A 21,176-nucleotide genomic window follows, 5' to 3' on the forward strand; every position below is an offset into this window, starting at 1 on the left:
CTTCAGGTCTAGCCCTAGGATCACCTTCGCATCCTTAGACCGCGAGTCGACAATGTCGTGTTTAATCTGAAGCATGATATCCTGCGTGCACAGATGAGGGCGGAACCCGATCATTGTGTGCAGCAAGAGGTCCTGCTTTTCCAGGTATTCGATTAATCTCGTCTGGATGACGTGCTCCATTAGCTTTCCTATGCACGAGGTAAGCGATATGGGCCTGAGATTCCCGAGCTGCGGAGGCTTGCCCGGCTTGGGTATTAAGGTGACGTTTGCCGTTCTCCATTGCTGCGGCAGCTCGCCTTTGTCCCAGCATTCTTGCATGTACTCCGTTAGGTAACCTATCGAGGTATCATCCAAGTTCCTGAGCATTTTATTTGTAATCCCGTCAGGACCCGGGGCAGACTTTGTGCGGAGCCTAACTAATTCCGCTCTAACTTCCGCTTCAGTGATGGGGGCATCAAGCGCCTCGTTGTGCGCACCATCATAGTCTGGAAGGGGAGTTTGATGGGTCTCACCTACGTAGTTTTCTATTAGTTTCTGCATGAAATCGTCGTCGCCGCCGTCAAAAGCCTGTCGAGCTTTGGCGAGTCTGATTCCCGATTGGGTTTTCGAATTTTCGGGGTCGAGCAAATGGCGGAGCATACCCCACGTTCTAGCGAGGTTCATCTCGCCTTCCATCTGGTCGCATTTGTTGCCCCAATTTTGTTCACATAATTTAAAGGAGTAATCCTCAATTTCCTTGTTGTGTCGCGCTAACCTTCTCCGGAGGGTGCGGTTCCATTTTTGTGTCCTTAGACGTCTTTCCATACTTTGCTTAGCCTCCCACATATGCAGGAGGCGGCTATCGGCAATCTCGGGGGCGTCTTCACCTTCTAAGGTTTTGGTAACCTCCCCGACGTTCGATTTTAGCTGTTCCGCCCATTCCCCGATGTCGCAAATGGGCTTCCCTTCCTGGTTGAATCTGATTGTTCTAAACTGGTCCCATTCGACGGTGGCTGGCGCGCGTGCCCTGCGCGTTTTAAGGCCTTCTTTGAGGAGGGATACCAGTATGTAGTGGTCGCTCCCAAAATTTAGCTCTGAATTGTGCCATTCGAGGCCGCGGACGTTCTTGGAGAGGGTGAGATCTGGAGACGTATCCACACTAACGCTGTTGCCCACTCGCGTGGGGCTATCAGGGTCAGTGTGTAACGAAAGCCTCTGGTCTTGCATGTCCTCCCACAATTGTCTACCTTTTGGGCACTGATGAGAGTACCCCCAGGCCTGATGATGCGCGCTGAAATCCCCCACAACCACTAGAGGCCGGTTTCCGCTAATTTTGAGAGTTTTGCGGAGCAGGGCTCTGAGCCTAATCTTTCTTTGTTTAGGCGAGCTGTATATATTCAACAAAAAGAGGCTGGGTTCCGTTTTTTTCGCCCGTTAAAATTTCGACGAAGACGTTCTCGATCTCCCGCAAATCGAGCTCGTGTTCTATCACCGCGATGTTTCGTTTCCCAAGTGTCGTGACAGTCGATTTCTCGCCCCGGTCGCTATGAAACGCCTGATATCCTGACATTTTCGCGGGTCCCCCCGTCTCCTGAAGCGCAATCGCGAGTGGCGTGATGGTCAGTAGCGGAAGATATCGCTGCAGAATCGGCCGCTTACGGCGGAAGCCACGACAGTTCCACTGCCAAATTTGGTTCTCAGCACGACTGGCTATTTTGCAATTTTGAAACAACCTGCTCGATATTTTGCTGCCAAATATTATTGGCAACCAACTCGGTACGCAATGTCTGAGACTCTTCAGCTTGTTTCTGAATAGCCTCTGCCTGCTTCTGGATAGCGCCCAGAATGGCCTGAACTTGGGTATTCATGTTAATAATGAACTCGTCTAATGTGTTTTCCAGTTTCATCATTCTACCTTCTAACGTCTGACCAGGGTCCGCGTCCTTAAATTTGCGCTTCAGCGGGGGTGGGAGGGTCGCCTCGGTAACCATTTTGTCCTCGCTTGACGGCGGCTCCGGGGCCACGGGCCGTGGCTGAGGCGGGGGAGGGGTCGGTGGCCCCTGTTTTTTTTTTAACTTTGAATCTCCACCTTTTGAGATTCCACAATCCCGCTTAATTTTTCAACCATTTTCTTTAACTGATCAATCTCGTCAGCTCTTTTATCTTCCTTAGCCTGGGTAACCGCCTTTGCGAAGCTCACGCCCTTACGCTCCTGGCTCCAACCTCGTTTTCGTGGGTTGGCCAGGCCTCTGGAGCTGGAACGCCCCCTGGACTAGCTTCTTCCCCTGGAGTTGGCCCGGGAGCCGGATCGGCCTCTGGGTTCCACCGGATTCCTTGTATCCAATCTTGGGAAGGACTCGTCTCGGACCTTGTAGCCCTTCTCCGTCTTCGGCTCTCTCGGTCGGCTCTGGCGTTCCGATGAGTCGGTCTGACGTTGTTTCCGCTCCCACTGCTTCTTCTTGACGACGTAGGGTGTCCGGAAAATCTCCCGGCATTTCTTGTCGCCCAGTATATGCCCTTTGCCGCACAGTTGACACTTGGGCTCGCAGCTGTGGTCCTTCGGTGGCCTTTCGAGACCGCACCCGCGGCACCTGACGTTCTTCGGGTCGGGGCAGACGTCGTCCCGATGACCCAGGCGTCCGCAGGCGGTGCAGATCTCAAATTTCTTCTTATAAAGTTGGCATCTCAATGGGACGCCTCCAAAAAGGATCCATCTTGGTACCGTGTTCTCTTTTAACAGTAGCATCACGGCCTTCGACTCCTTGCCCAATCTTCTGACTCCCAGAATCTTAGGGTTGTCGCGGCGGTCGAGTCTGGTCTTGATGTCTTCTATCGTGTAGAAGAGTGGGATGTCGTATATCACCCCCTTGCCACAATCCTCCGGGGTGGCCACGTAGGCAGAGGTTTCGATACACTCTCCGTCGAGCATTATCTGCTTGATGCAGGCGTACTTAAGCTTTCGCTTCTCGCACGTGGTCCCGACGAGAATGGACTGTTGTTTCAAGTTCGGCGAGAATATATCGTCGCCCTCTTCCTTGGGATCGATCCCGGCTGCGGCTTTGATGACGTCGCCCAGGTGGGCCGTCCCATATTGGATCAGCTTCGTCAGGCCTCCGCGCGGCCTGAGCACGATCTTCGCCGCCTCCGTCGGCATGCGCATCTGCCTGCGCTCTATGGACTTCAGCGCCATCTTTCTACCCATTGCCTTTGTCGGGGCGCGGTTTTGGTCACTTTCCCGCGTAATACTTTCCAACGGGACAATCTTCGATTTTCGGCTGGTAAACCATTGGCTTGGCACTTCCAGCTCCTCGGGTCGGATGAGCTCACCCTCAACAGTGACCTCCATGTTTAAATTCTTCGACGGCGAGCGCCGATTGACCCCGGGTAGGGCCGCCGCGGACTCAGTCGACTCAGTAGGCTTAGCGCGGTGAGGCGCCCGTTAGGCTTAGATGCTCCACATGCGATGCGGATCTCGAAAAGCTGAAAAATGGCGAAGAAGTGGTCCACTTGCCCAATATTTTGTGCCTTCGTGGTCCTTGCGTACTCCACCGCTTGATTCACCGAAAATCTGGGGTAAAAACTTCGAAAAGCTACGGAAATCGACGAAAAATCGCAGAGCCCATGTGAAATGCATCCACACACTCGTACTTCGTCGTCGTCCTTCCAGAGATGTCAGAACAACAAGCGTGGGGCTGCGGGTGCACCTCACCTATTTTTGCGCGCGTTCTACTGTGCGTCGGTACACATGCCCAACGCGATCTAAGTGAAATGGGCACCATGAAATGCAGTCCGCCATTTCCAATTCCGCCAAGTATGCAAAAACATTTTAATGTTTTTATCACTTGCAAAATCATTTTCGCAATCAACCTATGCTTGTCGGAACGGTTTGACTATATTTTGTTTCAAAAACCACCTCGGTGGCTTTTAAAGGAATACTGAACCAAGGAATTTAGTGTCCATAATAAGTGGCGCACGTTCTTTCCACGAGCCAGCAGGCGCTGGTGTGCGCGAGCACACACAACAAAAATGAAAAGACGTCGAAGACCTACAGGGTGTCACAAAAGAAAATTGACACGGTCTTTTTTACCGGAAAAATAAACTAGGCATCGGCGAACGCTCATTCTCCGCCCAAAGGTAGAGCTAGAGGTCACAACCATATGCCAAAGTTTCAGCCGGATCTGGTAACTTAATCGAAAGTTATAAGTGATTTTCTGAAAATTTCAATGGGAAAATGGAGCCCATTTTTGCCCGTTTTCGGTTTCTGGTGCCATAGAGCCCGATGTGTCTGAAAACTTCGTCGGCCGCAATTTTCCCATTGAAAATTTCAGAAAATCACTTATAACTTTTGATTCATTTATCGGATCGGGCTGAAACTTTGGCATATGGTTGTGACCTCTAACTCTACCTTAGGGCGGAGAATGAGCGTTCGGCGATGCCTAGTTTATTTTTCCGGTAAAAAAGACCTTGTAAATTTTCTTTTGTGACACCCTGTACATTCGCGGTTAAAATGACAGTGAAATGTATGGGCTTCGGGCCAAAGGAGAATAAAGACAAGTTTTTCATCTACACGGTGGTGTCTGGTGTAAGAGGTAAGCGAGTGATTGGTCTGACAAGGACGTACCTTTCACTTGTAGAGATGGAAAGCCTGTCTTTATTATCCTTTGAATGGAGGTCTTTGACGTCATTTTAGTTGCGTGTGCCCGCGCGCACCGGCGGCTGCTGGCTCGTAGAAAGAACGTGCGCTACTTATTATGGACACTAAATTCTTTGGTTCAGTATCCCTTTACAAATGTAAATTGTTGTGTGTATGTTTATACAGCCGGAAGTTAGTCTGCCTCAGTGGCCGTCTGGTGTCTCAGCTGTAGAAGAGCAATTTAGCCAGTGTGGTGCAGCCGCTGGCCTGGGGTCTTTAACGTGCACCACGCAGTAGTGATACACGACCGCACGCCAGTACAATGCTCATCCAGATCGAATCCAACGCGCTGGCCCATGAACCCATATTTGTCGGGTTTAAATATCGGCCGAGGTGCCCGCAATCCGACGGAGGATAATCTGAGATTTCGGTTGCACGTCAAAAGATCTCCAGTTACTCAAAATAAACCCGCAATTTATTTTATGTTTTGTTTATTGGACCGTGTTAAGTGCTTTTTGTTGGTTTGGCTTGTGAAACCCTAATATCTGAATATTTGCTTTGCTTTATCTTAGTTCGGAGCGCAGCCAACACTACGGGCTGATGAAGCCACTGAAGCAGCGCCAAGAGCGCGAGGTCAAGCTGTTCGTTCTCATTATGAAAAAAACCAGCTGAACTAAGGAAAAGGTAGAGATAGAAAGAAAGACACCCGATCGCTGGACTACCAACTGTTTTAAAAACAGTTGGTAGTCCAGCGATCGGGTGTCTTTCTTTCTATCTCTACCTTTTCCTTAGTTCAGCTGGTTTTTTTCATAATGAGTAACCAACTAGCTCAAATTACACCAATCGTTACTGTTCGTTCTCTTTCTGTGCCTATGCGGTCGGACTAAACTAGAGCCACTAAATAAGCTACGCTTCATACACATCTTGGTGCTTAAAATTATGGTTTTCAGTTATCTGAAGCTTTATCTGAAATCACAGGAAACGCTTTTCCGTCCTCCACAAATGTTTAAACAGTTCGCGACAAAGCAAAGCAATATTGCGTGAGATTCCTGACACCGAAACCAATACTGAGGAAGTCGCACTTTTGAATCATGACGATCGGCACTTGCGTTTGATTTGTTACTAACCACCAAGATGGCGGCGCCCACAACAATATCGGGGGAAAAAGTGTCGATACTCTGTGGGTCGCTACCTGATCGACGCCCGATCGGGACGTGCCTCGCTCGCTCCCCAAGAAGTCACCCACACAGTGCGTGTTCAAAAGAGTTTACTCAAACTCACGTCGTCTGCGAGCCGCTCGTCGCTGTCGTCCCAATGACCTCCCTGACCAGTCCCTTTCGAAGTCGGCAGCCCAAGACCCCTTCCTTTGTCTCCGTTCCCCTTTTAAGACCTTCCCAAGTCCTTGTCCCGCCGACCGTCCGCGACAGGACGGCGACGGAAAACGGGAAGGTCACGGGGAACGAAGGAGCGCCCGGCAGCACGGCGGCAGGGACCGGCGAGGTCACGGAGCGCGGAGGAGCCAGGGAGAGGGGTCCCCACACCTCCCCTCCCTCAAGGCTCGGACCCCGGGGGGCCCGAGTCGGCGGAGGGTGGACGGTCCCCGGCCAGGAACTCCTCCAGCTCCGCCATCACCGTGTCCTCGGCGGGCGGAGGCGGAGGCGGGAGGGGTTCGGCCGGGCAGGCGAGTGGCGCCAGCGGGGGCGGCAGCGTGTCCGAGACCGCGGTGGCGGCGGTCGCGGCGGCGACAACAGTGCTCGGCGAGGCGGCGCGCCGCGTGCCGTTAGCGACAGATCAACTGTAGCACGCGACGACCGCGCCCAAGTCAGGTGCTTCAGGTGCCACCAGCCTGGGCACATCAGGCGGCAATGCACGTGGGCAGCGGCCGAATTCGGATACTCGGAAAACGCGCGGGGCCGGCGCCAGTAATCGGGTGGCCCGAATCAAGGTTGCCGGCCGCTGCCGAGGCCCCGGGTCAGTTCGCCGACGGGGCGGAAGTCGCGGGCAGCGATCGGGTAGCGTTCGCGCCGTCGGCATGTCGGGCTCAGGACTCGACACCTGAAAGGGGTCCGTACGTGCGAGTAGAGATCGGTGGTAAAGATTATCTAGCATTAGTCGACACCGGCTCAACCCTCTCTCTCATCGGAGACTCCGTGTACACGGACCGCCGCAGAAGAAACCTGTGCGTGCGCGAAGTTGCAACTCCGTTGCGTTTAGCGGCGGGATCGGCCGAGGCGCAATGCGCAGTTCGCCTTCACCTCGGCCTCGACGGCAAGCGAAGGAGGCAGCGCTTTGTTTACCTGCCGGGCATGTCAATCCCAGTTATTTTGGGACAGGACTTCGTTTGCCGAGAGGGGATCATTCTAGACCTAAAGAATAACGGGTACCACTACAACCCGCTGACCCCTCTCATCCCCTTTGTAGCCCCACCTAGTTTGGGGAAGGGATCGGAATGTTCGATCGCTAGGCTGCGCGAGGAGCAGGTGTTAGCTGCGCGGGCCGTACCACATAACGTTGAACAGATCGTGGCTTCTTTCGACGGGCCGGCCGAACAAAGGCGATCGTTAGCGGACGCTTTGTCTAGACACGCAGCTATGTTTACTGAGAGGCCGGGAGTCACGCATGTTTTACAACATGAGATAGACACGGGAGACGCTAGGCCGTGGGGTTGTAACCCCAGACCGCTGAGTGTGCACAAGCGAGCTCTCCTAGATAAGGCTCTCGATGAAATGTTGGACACGGGGGCCGTACGGCCGTCGCAAAGCCCGTGGGCATTTCCGGTAGTGCTAGCGCCGAAGAAAGACGGGACAGCCCGTCTTTGCGTAGACTACCGCCGACTCAATGAGATGACCAAAAGGGACGCGTATCCTTTTCCATCTATTGAGTCCATCATGTAGTCGCTGGGTAGCGCGAAGGTCTTTACCACGCTGGACTGCAGCAGAGGCTTCCTGCAGATCCAGGTAGCACCAGACGACGTCCAAAAGACAGCGTTCACTTGTCACAGGGGGTTGTTTGAGTTTACCCGCCTGCCGTTCGGATTATCGAATTCGCCGTCTAGTTTTCAGCGGCTGATGGACATCGTGCTGGGAAACGCGAAGTTTAACTTTGCCATGGCTTACATGGACGATGTCGTAGTATTCTCGAACTCGTTCGAAGAGCACCTAACTCATCTCGAGATCGTTCTGAGTAGAATGTGGGAGGCTGGGTTGACGATCAACCCAGCTCGCAGCCTCGAGGGTTAATCTCTTAGGCTTTATCGTTGACAACGGTACGTTGAAGCCGAACGACGATAAGTTGGGGGCCATCCTCAATTATCCAGCGCCGTGTGACGTAAAGAGCCTTCAGAGGTTTCTAGGGATGGTCGGTTTTTATCGGCAGTTCATTCCGGGATGCGCGGAGCTAGCACAGCCATTGAACCAATTGCTGCGGAAAAACTCAAGGTGGATCTGGGGGAGGGAGCACGGCGCGGCTTTCGCGTCTCTCGCGAAGGCAATAGCTGATACAGCGAGCTTACATTTACCAGATCTAAACCGGCATTTCGTCGTACAGACGGACGCGAGCGACTACGGTGTCGGAGCGGTGTTGCTACAGGAGCACGATGGGCAGTTGCGCCCTGTGGCTTTCGCGAGCCGAGCGCTTACACCGCCCGAGCGCAACTACAGCGTAACGGAGAAGGAGGGGCTGGCCATCATGTTCGCTTTGAAAAAGTTCGATCTCTATCTAGACGGTACGACTTTTGTCATACAGACGGATCACGCTGCCCTAACATGGATCCAGAGGTTGAAGGAGCCAGCGGGAAGGCTGGCTCGCTGGGCTCTGACCCTGCAGCGCTACTCCTACACTGTCGAATACCGAAAGGGCTCGAGCAACAAGGTTGCGGACGCGCTCTCTCGGGCGCCCCAGGACGGTGGTCGGGAGGAGGAGACGCGACCGTTGGGGGGCGAAGAGCGCGGGAGAGGAGGGAGAATACCTCCGTGCGCGGGGGAGAAGCCCCCCGCGATCGCGGGAAAGCGAGAGAATGGCTGGGGGAGGGGAAGCAGCCGGAGTTCGTAGCAGCGGTGGGTCACTCTACGAGGGAGCAAAGGATCGTGGCTTGGGGGGAAGTGGTAAGCAAGGCAGAGCTTGTCGAGGCCAAGGGAGCAGATGGATTTTGTCAGCGGGTGTTGGGAAAACTTGCGGAAATTGCGGTTGACACCGAGAACACTGACGGACGAATCGGCGCGCCGTTCGATTCGTATCTGCTGGGCGAAGATGGGTTATTGCTCCGCTATATCCCCGCGATCGACAAAGAGGAGGGGAACGACCCTCCCTTCAGGGTGGTGATTCCTAGGAAGCTACGCAGGAAGTTTATCAGATACTTCCACGACTCGGCTCTGGCCGGTCATGGCAGCGGCAGCAAGACTTTTCAAAAGTTATGTCGCGTCGCGACCTGGCCGGGAATGAGGCAGGACGTATTTTGGTACTGTCGTAGCTGTCCAGCTTGCCAGAAGGCGAAACCGAGAGGCGGGAAACCTCCGGGGTTGATGCAGCCGGTGATGAGTCACTACCCGTGGGAGATAGTCGCGTGCGACATCGTTGGCCCGCTGCCGAGGAGTCCTCGGGGAAATCAGTACCTTTTGGTGGTCACTGACCATTTCTCGAAGTGGGTGGAGCTGTACCCCCTGAGAAAACTGGTCTCGGAGCGAATCTGGGAAAAGTTGTTAGACACTTTCCTGCGTTTCGGAACGCCCAAGTGTCTAGTCAGCGATAATGCTAGTTATTTCACTAGTAAAGTCTTCGTGGACTCCTGCTTGGCCCTCAATATTAAGCACAAGAGGACGACACCGTACCATCCTCAGGCCAATATCACTGAGAGAGTGAATCGCAACCTGAAGAGCATGCTGATCGCGCTGACGGAGAGACACCGGGACTGGGACGAACACATCGTCGAGATGGGTTTCGCCATTCGGACGTCAGTGAACCGATCAACCGGGTTTACACCAGCGTTCCTGAACCTGGGTAAGGAGCTCCCGTCTCCACTGGAGAACGGGTTAAGAAACAGCGACGGGGCATCGGGTCGCCCACTCTCTACGTACGCGGCCGGGCTCAAAAGCCGCTTGACGGGCGCGTTGCACGACGCTAGAGAGAACCTCGATGCCGCAAGGATCGAGCAGGCGGCGCAGTACGACAAGAACCATCGCCACCTGGAGTACAACGTCGGAGACCTGGTTCTGAGGAGAATGCACCCACTGAGTAATGCAGCTTGCGGATTCGCAGCATCGCTGGCTCCGAAGTAGGATGGGCCCTACGAGGTAAGTACGCGAGTGTCGCGGCTTACGTACAGACTCACTCGGCCGAACACAACCGAGGAGTCTGGCCCTGTTCACGTGACCGATTTAAAGGTGTACTACCTTCGCGACCAGGACGGCGATGGACGAGAAGCGGCTGATGAGGACGGGGAAAGCCCCGTCTCGGCCGGACGGCAGACGCAGTCCGGAGCACGGATGGAGCGCGCTGGCCGGACGGTGCATGACACTGTCGGCGAGCTCATTTCTAACAGGAGTTTCTGCCGTCACTACAATCTGCGGCGCAGGGTTTAATCCATTTCTGTGTTTTTAACTGAATTTCCTCCCCACAGAATGCCTTTCTGGAACGACGCCGGACGCCGAGCACGTGCCGGCGCTGGACGGGGACGACCCCTCCCAGGAGGCCCGCCAGGCCAGAACGGGGGCGCTAATGCTCCCCCAAGTACCCGGGGTGGGCGCCCCGGGTCGAGGCGGCCCGACTCCCGAGGTCGGCGACCATGGAGGTGGCCCCACGTTGGGCGCCAGATTATGTGGGTCGCTACCTGATCGACGCCCGATCGGGACGTGCCTCGCTCGCTCCCCAAGAAGTCACCCACACAGTGCGTGTTCAAAAGAGTTTACTCAAACTCACGTCGTCTGCGAGCCGCTCGTCGCTGTCGTCCCAATGACCTCCCTGACCGGTCCCTTTCGAAGTCGGCAGCACAAGACCCCTTCCTTTGTCTCCGTTCCCCTTTTAAGACCTTCCCAAGTCCTTGTCCCGCCGACCGTCCAATCGGGAACCTTGCTGCGACCGACCCTCCGACGTCAGCGCTGGGTGAGGGGGCGCTTGCCCCATTCCTCCCGGAGAGCTCGGACGTTCCGCGACAGGACGGCGACGGAAAACGGGAAGGTCACGGGGAACGAAGGAGCGCCCGGCAGCACGGCGGCAGGGACCGGCGAGGTCACGGAGCGCGGAGGAGCCAGGGAGAGGGTCCCCACAACTCTAAGTGCAGCTCATTTCGTTTAGCTCACAGGCTAAACCAAGTGCGGTGGGGATCCTTGGCCTAGTGTGTTGTGGCACCGCAGATCAGGGCACGTGGAGAAATTCTCGAGCGCGAGCTCCGTTCAAAACACGGAGCTAACGCTGCACAACCTGTAGGGACTTAAGGTGCAACCCCACCGCGCGTGACGTTTTGATGCTTTTTTGACGGCTTATACCTTTCTTTCCATGTATTTTACAATTACAAAGTTAGTGTCAAATTAAAGAGCAGTTTCTCAAAAATCCTTTAATGTCTTCATATCACGTTTATTTTTAGTTAGTTAATTATTTGGCTTTTAATAAACCACAGTCTCTAATACTGAAAAAATTATTTCTCGAGTTATAACGTCCCATCGTCCATGATATTTTACGTGAGCGTTCGGTTAGATGTAATAAAATTAAAAAGTAAGCAACGAACTGTACAGATAATGTATATTTTAAAATAAAAAATAATGTTTAAAATTGTAATATTTTATGGCGCTATAAAAACGGAATCACGTCAACTAATCAAAATAACGAGACATTAAATTATAAATCATCCTTCGATATTACATTTTCCAGAACTTCCATATTGATATATTACACGTTAAGTATGTTATAAGACCTCAAACTTTTCACATTCAGTTACGGCGAATTGTTGTTTCTTAATATAAAGTACAGATGGCGACACGTGTTCAAGAACAGCTTGATGTGCATTTTCCGTCGTGTGCCGCTTGGAACGCCACGTGAAAGACGGAAAAAGCGCCAGATTTTAGGGTGTCAGATGCCTGGATGCCCGCAGTGAGCGAGCCAGAGATGTGAGAACAACAAGCGCGAGGCTGCGGGTGCACCACAGCTACTTTTGCGCGCGTTCTACTGTGCGTCGGTACACACGCCCTACCCGATCCAAATGAAATGGGCGCGATGAAATGCATTCTGCCATTTTTGATTCCGCCACGTATGCGAAAACATTTTAATGTTTTGATCACTTGCATAAATCATTTACGATATCAAACTATGCTTGTCGGAATGGTTCAACTATATTTTGTCTCAAAAACCACCTCGGTGGCTCTTAAGTGGCAATGACATTAAAACGTCTCAGTTCCTCTCAGCCAACGCGCTGGCCCATGAATCTACATTTGTCGGGTTAAAATATCGGCCGAGGTGCCCGCAATCCGACGGAGGCCAATCTGAGATTTCGGTTGCACGTCAAAAGATCTCCAGTTAGTCAAAATAAACTCACAATATTTTTTTTTATTTGGGCGTGTTAAGTGCTTTTTGTTGGTTTGGCTTGTAAAACCCTAAGATCTGAATATTTGCTTTGCTTTACTTTAGTTCGGAGCGCAACCGACGTTACGGGCTGATGAAGCCACTGAAGCAGCGCCAAGAGCGCGAAGTTAAAGGATACAGAACCGAAATTTCGAGCTCACTAAGCAAGGCCGGACGAATGTCCGTAGTGGCTGGTACTATAAGAACACTCTCTGCTAAGATAGACGATCTTGAAAATCGAAGTCGAAGGTCAAACCTGATCGTTTATGGAATACCAGAAATCGTAAACGAAAGTAATGAATCACTTGATAGTTTTGTTACCGAAAAAATTCTCAAAGAAATTCTCGAGGTTCAATCTGCAGGTTTTGAGAGGATACATAGACTCGGCAAAAAAATGGAAAACAAAACTAGGCCGGTCATTTTTAAGCTATTCGACTTCAGAGACAAGGCAAAAATACTCAAAAACTGCTACAAGTTGAAAGGGACGATCTATGTAATCAGCGAAGACTTTTCCCGCCCCGTACAGGAAATTAGAAAAAAACTTTGGAATAGCGCCAAGGAAAATAGAGATAGAAGAGAAAAAGTGCAACTAGTCTTCGACAAAATCAAAATCAATGGCAGTCTATTTGTTTGGGGCGATATTAAGAACGATAAGATTCCTCTTCAAAAAAACGACCAAGACAGCGCAAGCAGTCTCCCACGGAACCAACCTGCGAAACTAAAACTGATCAATCTAAACGCAAGAAGCTTGTTGAATAAAACTGTCCCCTTTGAATGCGTACTTCTTGATCACGAGCCTGACATTGTCAGTGTCACAGAAACTTCGCTATCACCGTTTGTGCTTGATCATGAAGTTGTACCACCGAACTATGTTATCACAAGGAAAGACAGGCAGTCACGTGGAGGTGGCGTAGCCATATTCATTAAAAAAGGAATCGTTTTTACACGTTTGCTTGACGTACCTGACGTTGAGGCCGTTTTTTCCAAAGTCATATTCGAAAAGAATGCGATATTTGTTGGTGCAGTTTATAGGAAACCTGGCACTGAGCTTGACAGCTTGACCGCGTTGCATGATTACATGTCTAGTCATCTTAAAGATTGCAAGCTTATTTTGTCTGGCGATTTTAACCTGCCTGATATCAATTGGTCCACTCTTCAGTATGACACAACCTGTTCTGACGCACTTTTTGACATTATGTTAAGTTTCAACCTCACGCAAATGGTTCACCAGCCAACACGTGTCGACGGAACAACTAGTAACGTTCTTGATCTGGTATTTTTAGCGACCATCTTCCAGAAAGTGAAGTACAAGTTGATGTTATAGACGGCATATCTGACCATAAAATTGTTGTCTGTTCTTTCCCAATTCGCGACAACATCCGCTTTTCTTCTCCATCATCTGTGCTTAACTTCAATAACGCCGACGACGCGAGCATACTATCTCATCTTTCCCATGAATTTTCTTTTTTTACGGAGTATGCCTCTAGCGATGACGTCAGCAATAACGATTTATGGAAAAAGTTCAGAGATATAGCTCATTACAGTGTTACTAGATACATACCTACAAGAAAAAAGTTAACAAAAAAACGCAATCCATGGATCAACCGCGATATCATCCATGCTAAGCGAAAGATTAAAAGAAAACGAAAGTCACTGAAAACAAAAGCATGCCCAGAGGGTAGACTTGCCCTTGCTGAATTGGTAAAAGTGCTAAAAAATAAAACAAAAGAAGCAAAAGAAAAGTATTACAACGTGACTCTTCATGAATTCTTAAAGAACTCTCCAACTAAATTCTAGAACCCCCCCCCCCCCCCCCCCCCCCCATGTTAATCCCAAGAAAACGAACTCTCCCAGTCAAAACCCTGAGGAGAGCCGAAATAAGGCAAATGAGTATAATAGTTACTTTCAGTCCGTTTTTACAGAAGATAATGGTACTATCCGTAATCTCGAACCTAACGCTATTGCTCTGGAGCCTCTAGTAATAACTGAACACGGAATTTTAAACCTCTTCCTTAACCTAGATACAAAAAAATGCAGCGGTCCTGATAATATTCCTAACGCCTTCTTAAAACGATACGCTGAATGGATGAGCAAATACTTGTACATAATCTTTAATAAGTCTCTTAGCACGTTTCAGCTACCCGTTGAATGGAAAAAATGTAAAGTCATACCTATACACAAGTCAGGTGACATCACCAACCCTTCGAACTTTAGACCGATTTCTCTCACCTGTACTTGTTGTAAACTACTTGAACACATCATTCTAAAGCACATTACAACATTTCTTGATGCACACCAAATTCTTTCTCCTGAACAACATGGATTTAAAGTGGTCTTTCAACAGTCACCCAACTCCTTGAAACTTTGCATGACGTGAGCTTAAGCATTAACAACAGAAAGCAAGTAGACATACTACTGCTCGATTTCTCGAAAGCATTTGACAGAGTTTTACACCCCAAGCTAATCACCAAGCTAAAACATGCTATTGGCGAAGGACCTATAGTCAGTTGGATTGAAAACTACTTATCAAATCGTTCCCAGTTTGTGCAATATGGACAAGAGGCTTCAGAAACTGTCAGAGTTACCTCCGGCGTTCCGCAAGGTTCTGTCCTTGCGCCAGTTCTCTTCCTACTTTTCATTAATGATATTACAACTAACATTGATGCTAAAATTAGATTATTTGCAGATGATTGTATCATATACCGGGAAATCAACACATCGGATGATCACCTTGTACTAAATAGCTCTCTCCATGCTAATCAATAAATGGTGCGCTAATTGGCAGATGTCCCTCAACGTGAGCAAAACTGTTTGCATGTCTGTAACAAGAAAGAAATCTATCTCTGAATTTCTGTACGGCTTTGATGATGTAACGATTTCACGGATGACTCAGTGTAAATATTTAGGCTTATTTATTACTTCAGAATTAAGGTGGGATCTACACGTAAATCATGTAACGTCAGAGGCATTAAAAAAACTTATGTACATAAAAAGAACACTCAAGCTAGCCGCTACACCCACTAAACTCTTAGCATACACTAGCCTTGTTAGACCAACACTAGAATATGCAAACATCGTTTGGTTTCCTTACACGAAGAATAATATAGCTAAGCTTGAAAATATACAGCGCAAAGCAGTAAGATTTATTTTTAACAAATACAGGCGCACCGACTCACCCACTGAACTTCTTAAAAAGTGTGGTCTTCTTACACTAGCTAACAGGGCAAAGCGACTTAGGCTTAAGTTCTTGTACTCTTTGTTGCATGATGCTTTCAAAATTGACAAATCCAAGTACGTCTCTTTTTCAAATACTAGACAGACCAAACACAAACATGGTAAAACCTTGACTGAATACTGCTTTAAAAATGACTGCTTCCGCTACTCTTTTTTTCCTTTAGCTACCAGAGAATGGAATCAACTGGATCCTGTCATTACTAACAGCACCTCCATCAAATCATTTCTATCTCGATTGGATGTTTTATTGCACAGTGATGTGTAATTATGAATGACTTTAATTGCCTTTTTTTTACGTGTGATTGAACAGTGGTTGTTTAATTTGGCTTTGGAAATGTATATTAACCCATGTGTATTAATCTTAAAGGTATTTCTACTCCAATTTATATCCCAGTGTTTATTGTACAATTTACTTGCATTTTTTGGTTGTAGACTTGATGAAATGTGAACGAGTGTGTACTTACTTACTTTTGTGTACTCCTTCCTGCGAAAATCCCTAAGGGATTGGCAGTATTTTCAAATAAATAAATAAATAGGCGGGATGCTGCAAAACCAAAAAATACCACTCATACGGCGATATATCTAACGGATCGCCGTATTTTTTTAAAAATAAGTGCGCGATTGAGCCCGGCCGACGAGGCCGACGAGACAAGGCACGTCACCATTCCCATTCTCTCTCCTCCCCGCTACGTCCCGTCAAGCTGGTGAACCGAAGCGAGGAGGAGAGAAGCGAGGGCGCTTCTCGTCATTCTCAAATTCTCCCGGAGGACAGTTACATCAAAGAACTCGCTTGACCGCGCCCTTCTTTACCAAAAGTACGGCCATCCGTTTGAGATATCGCTGTACGAGTGATGTTCTGGAGTTCGTAGCGTCCCGTTCAACACTTCTGCAGCCTTACTTTGCGAAATTCAAATTTCGGTTCAGTATCCCTTTAAGCTGTTCGTTCTCTTTCTGTGCCTATGCGGTCGGGCTAAACTAGACCCACTAAATAAGCTACGCTTCATACAGATATGGATGCTTAAAATTATGGTTGTCAGTTATCTGAAGCTTTATCTGAAATCACAGGAAACGCTTTTCCGTCCCCCACAAATGTTTAAACAGTTGGCGACAAAGCAAAGCAATATTATGTGAGCTTCCTGACACCGAAACTATTGCTGAGGAAGTCGCATTTTTGAATCATGACGACCGGCAGTTGCATTTGATTTGTTACTAACCACCAAGATGGCGGCGCCCAAAACAATATCAGGGGAAAAATTGCCGATGCTCCAAGTGTATCTCATTTGGTCTAGCTCACAGGATAAATAAAGTGCGGTGGGGGATCGTTGGCCGAGTGGGTTGTGGCACCGCAGAGCAGAGCACGTGGAGAAATGCTCGAGTGCGAGCTCCTTTCAAAAAACGGAGCTCCCGCTGCAGAGCGTGCAGGGACTAAATCCCCTCGATGTATTTGCGTTGGTCTTTCAAATAACCTCAAAGGTTCCAGTGCACGAGGCCCGTGTCTCGACCGGCCCTTGAACACAAATGGAGACACAGCACTCATACATTCGAGTTGCCCGTGTGGCACGCGTGCCACACGGGCAACCCGAATGTCATTTACAACGAATGACATTCATGTGATCAACGAATCGGCTCGCGATCTGTCGCGCGTGGAACGCCCCACGCTCGGAGTGTCGCGCGCTGATTGTCCGATCCATCAAATGTCATTCGTTGTAGATGGAATTCGAGTTGCCCGTTGGCACGGGTACCGTGGGCACGGGTATATAATGACTGGCCCTTGAAAGCGAATGCACTCTAAAAAATGTCCGTACGTCTACTTTCCCGCACAACACTCAGAGAGCCAATCACCGCAGCTTACGGAGGCAGCTCAGTGAATGACGATGACGAAACATATGTTTAGACCGAAAAACAGTCTGAGTTGTGACATTAGGCAATGCAAAACGTCACGCTTGCATTAATGTCACAACTCAGACTGCGTTTTTTGGCCTAAACATATGTTTCGTCATCGTCATTCACTGAGCTGCCTCCGTAAGCTGCGGTGATTGGCTCTCCGAGTGTTGTGCGGGAAAGTAGACGCACAGCCTTTTTTTAGAGTGTGGCGGCGGAGCGCCCGCTCGTGGCACGTGTCTTGCGCGTTTTCACAATAATGGTTGGCGGTACTTGCAAAAAACGCCTTTATCAAGGGGCTTTAGCAGGGACCCTGGGTTCAGTCGCCCATCTGCATCCTACCGTCGTGCGATCGTGTATCACATATACTGCGTAATGCACGTTAAAGACCCCGAGTTAACAGTTGCACTGCACTTTTTATACCCTTCATCGGGTAACGATGTCGTAATACGAAACTGCTGCTCTTTAAAAACTAACAACTAATTTTGAATGCGCCATTACATCGCATTTTTAGTGTGTGTTCGCGTTTTTTTTTTACTTTTATTTTTTTTTGTCTACATCTTTATGTGGCTCTTACTTATAATGAAACAGACTAAAGTTGTCAGACTTCTGGAAAAATATTATATAACTAAGAAAATGGCACGTGAACGTAAAGGTAAAAAAAAAACGCATAGGCGCATTTAATAAAAATAATTGAGATAATAGAATTGATTATAATTGTGTTTTCAAAGGTTTGAGCGCCCCAAACGCTTTAAAAGCGAGCTCGGTGCTTTGGATGGTGCGCTTGTTCACTGGAAGTGTAGTTCAGGACAGTATGCTCGCACTTGTATGTTCCGCTTCGCTCGCAGGAGAAAACCAAATACTTTATTGGTAATGTATTTAGTGAGACAAAGCATACCTTCTGTATATGTGCAATGCCCTCAGTTTTCGCGTAATTACACGCGTGTTTATCATTATTGATTTCGTTTCCCACAGCGATTCAGTTCGTGCTCTTTTATGTGCTCCATGAATTATTAGAGGCCAAGGTAACCCAAAAGCAATCTTTTTCGCGGATTCTAAAAAAGAAAACTAAAAAAACTATGCAACTTGTTACGTGTGCCATAACCAATAGAAAATACTTTAAGCTTCACATATGACCGCTTGCCTGACTAAACATTGTTGTTTGTCAAGAACAATTGGGATCGTATGAAATCACGTGGAAAAAACTCGTTCTAAGCACGCGACCGTTGGCATGCAATGAATACTCATAATCGGCGTCGAGATGATTTGTGGCCGTCAGCAGGTGGAGTTTTTCTACCAACCCAGAGTTAGAATGTTTCCTTCTTTCTGTTGTAAGCAATCAAGAGGTACACCAAATCTGAGGGTAATAAATTACTATGAGCATTCAAACACAATTGCCTGAGCAGTATATGTGTACAAGCTTTAGCTTTTGACGTACCCTTAACTTTCGACACGCTCAACGCTAGTCTTAAACGTAGGGATGTTTCATTCTTAACCAGCGTACCATGTTCGTGCTTACACTATATTTTATACAACGTCAAAGCCTAGTCGTTTGCATCGTTTTCATTTTTGCACACCACTACTTGCCCGCATGAATCACCAAATTAAGACTGGCACAGGATGTCACAAAAACAATTTACAAGTTAGTTTTTTTAACGCAAAAATAAACTACGCATTGCCTAACGCTCATTCTCCGCCCAAAGGTAGCGCTAGGTCACAACCAGATGCCAAAGTTTTATCCCGAACGGACACCTTATTCAAAAGTTATAAGTGATTTTTTGAAAATTCCAATGGGAAAAATGGAGCCCATTTTTGGCCTGTTTTTTGTTTCTCGTGCCCATAGAGCCCCATGTATTCGAAAACTCCGTCGGCCGCTATTTTCCCATTAAACTTTTCAGAAAATGACTTATAATCTTGAAGAAGGTATCGTATTCGGGCTGAAACTTTGACATCTGGTTGTACCTCTAGCGCTACCTATGGGCGGAGAATGAGCGTTCGGCGATGCCTAGTTTATTCTTGCGGTAAAAAGAAACCCTGTATTTTTTCTTTTGTGACACCCTGCAAGTTGCTTAAAGTATGTGCAAAAGCTATCAACAGACCCAGAATCTTTGCATGGTCAGTCATTGCATTTATCACCGAATTCGTATTAAAATTAATAATTATTCTTTATTGCTGTGAGTTTATTTTTAACCTCGGCATTTTTTATTATGACCCCCGCACCAGTCCTACTTTGGGTTTACCAAACTCAACATCTAAACCTGAGTGTAATTTTTTTGTGTTTTCCAGTCTCGTGGTTTGGGTCAAAATAAACACCCAGCTACCTAAATGAGACACCTCACCACCAAAAAAATAGTCTTTTCTTTTAGGTAGGTAATTCCTCAAGCTAGAATTTTGAAAACCAGCCTATGATGTCATCACGTTTTGCTGGAAATCCACAAAGATCCAAACACATGCACGATAAAAGGGCCGGCCCGTCATTTTGCCGCCCGCAGAGCCGAGAAAGCAACGGTCGGTCACGGACTTGTGGAAGATTCGCGTTCATTCTTGCACCAGAAGGAACTTTCGCTCTGTTTTCTTGTGCTCGAAAGTGCCAGTTCATCCTCGCCCCAAACGCGCGACGCTCGAACCTTCTCTGCTAAACTTTCGAGATGGTGATGGACGCACTCTAGATAAGCAGCTGCCATCGACCTTGTCGAGTCAGTCTCGCTCTCGCTCTTTGTTACGCTGGCGAATCGCCGCCTGCTTTTATGCTGCCTAGACGCTCTTTGTTTACTTTTTTTTTTTGGAACAAGTTTGCCGATTAAACCTTTATTTTTCAGTTCACTGTTCGTCTTCTCGTCACCTTCATTCGTATCAGTATAAATCTGATCACAATGTAATATGTGTCATTGGCCTCTGAAATCTCCGATAACGGCGCACAGGCAATTTTATATTTTTCAATGCGTCGGTAGTTTTGTTGTGCATGTGTCTCGCCATTTGGCTCAGGACGATATTCGCGTTTTGTTCTGCCTACATTTGCTGGAGACGTGAGCTCGGAGCGTGGCAACTGGCCCCCTTGCACGAGAACTGGCGCAGCCGTGCGCGTTCCAAAGAAAGCTCGTGCAGGGAAACCCAAGCAAGGAACCAGGGGTGTCAAATTCTGGATATAGAAGAATATCCAACTGTATCGAAGCGCCAACACACACGATTTCTCGCATTGATGTACAGGCCTGGATGGATGGATGGATGGATGAATGAATACGGCTGAGCCCTTTGGATCGGGCGGTAGCTTACGCCACCTAGCCATTTTGTTTTACCATTTAAGCTTAGAATATTTAAATGTGAAATCTATATTCACTTCGCAGTGCAAAGAAAGTGAGGCTATGAAACCCCCTTGCCATCAGTGGATAAGAAAATACCTAGTTTTCTCTCGATTTCTGCCACCATTCACTTAATCTTTGCTTGGTAATCTCTACAGTCTTGAAATCCACTCTCCCTTCGCTGTCTCTAAAACCCAATGACTTTATTAAATCTATGTTGTCTTCGGTAGGCATAGGGTGAAGCCCTTTACAGTAGAGTATCAAGTGCTCAGCCGTCTCGTCCTCTTCTCCACAAGCAGTGCACACTGTATCAATTTCCTGGTACTTCACTCTGTATGTTCTGGTTCGCAGAACACCCGTTCTTGCCTCAAACAGCAATGAGCTTCCCCTAGAATTGTCATAAATGCTTTCTTTGGCAATAACTCTTTTGTTTAATCTATAGCTTTCCAGAGCCGTCTTTGTCTGCATTCCCTCTAGCCACCAATCTCTTTCTGTGGCCTTAACTTTCTTCTTAACTGAGACTTGCTCTTCCGTATCTTCGCTATAGCCCAAAAACTTTCCTCTTAATTTCCTAGTGCGCTGTCTCCACTTTGTGTCTACAC

The 21,176-nt window shown here is 48.5% G+C and overlaps 1 protein-coding gene across 1 annotated transcript; it reads right to left on the bottom strand.

The window, feature by feature from the left end:
* Positions 1-2,251: 2,251 nt before the first annotated feature.
* Positions 2,252-3,325, bottom strand: LOC120842557. Its single transcript, XM_040213696.1, has one exon. The coding sequence runs from the start codon at positions 3,323-3,325 to the stop codon at positions 2,252-2,254; it is 1,074 nt and encodes a 357-aa protein (XP_040069630.1).
* Between the last annotated feature and the right edge of the window lie 17,851 nt (positions 3,326-21,176).

The sequence above is a fragment of the Ixodes scapularis genome, unplaced genomic scaffold (genome assembly GCF_016920785.2).
Source record: "Ixodes scapularis isolate PalLabHiFi unplaced genomic scaffold, ASM1692078v2 PGA_scaffold1__304_contigs__length_218370807, whole genome shotgun sequence".
Classification (NCBI taxonomy): domain Eukaryota; kingdom Metazoa; phylum Arthropoda; class Arachnida; order Ixodida; family Ixodidae; genus Ixodes; species Ixodes scapularis.

Excerpts from the sequence above, each read along its gene's own strand:
- LOC120842557 (XM_040213696.1), bottom strand. The coding sequence starts at position 3,325 with ATGGAGGTCACTGTTGAGGGTGAGCTCATCCGACCCGAGGAGCTGGAA.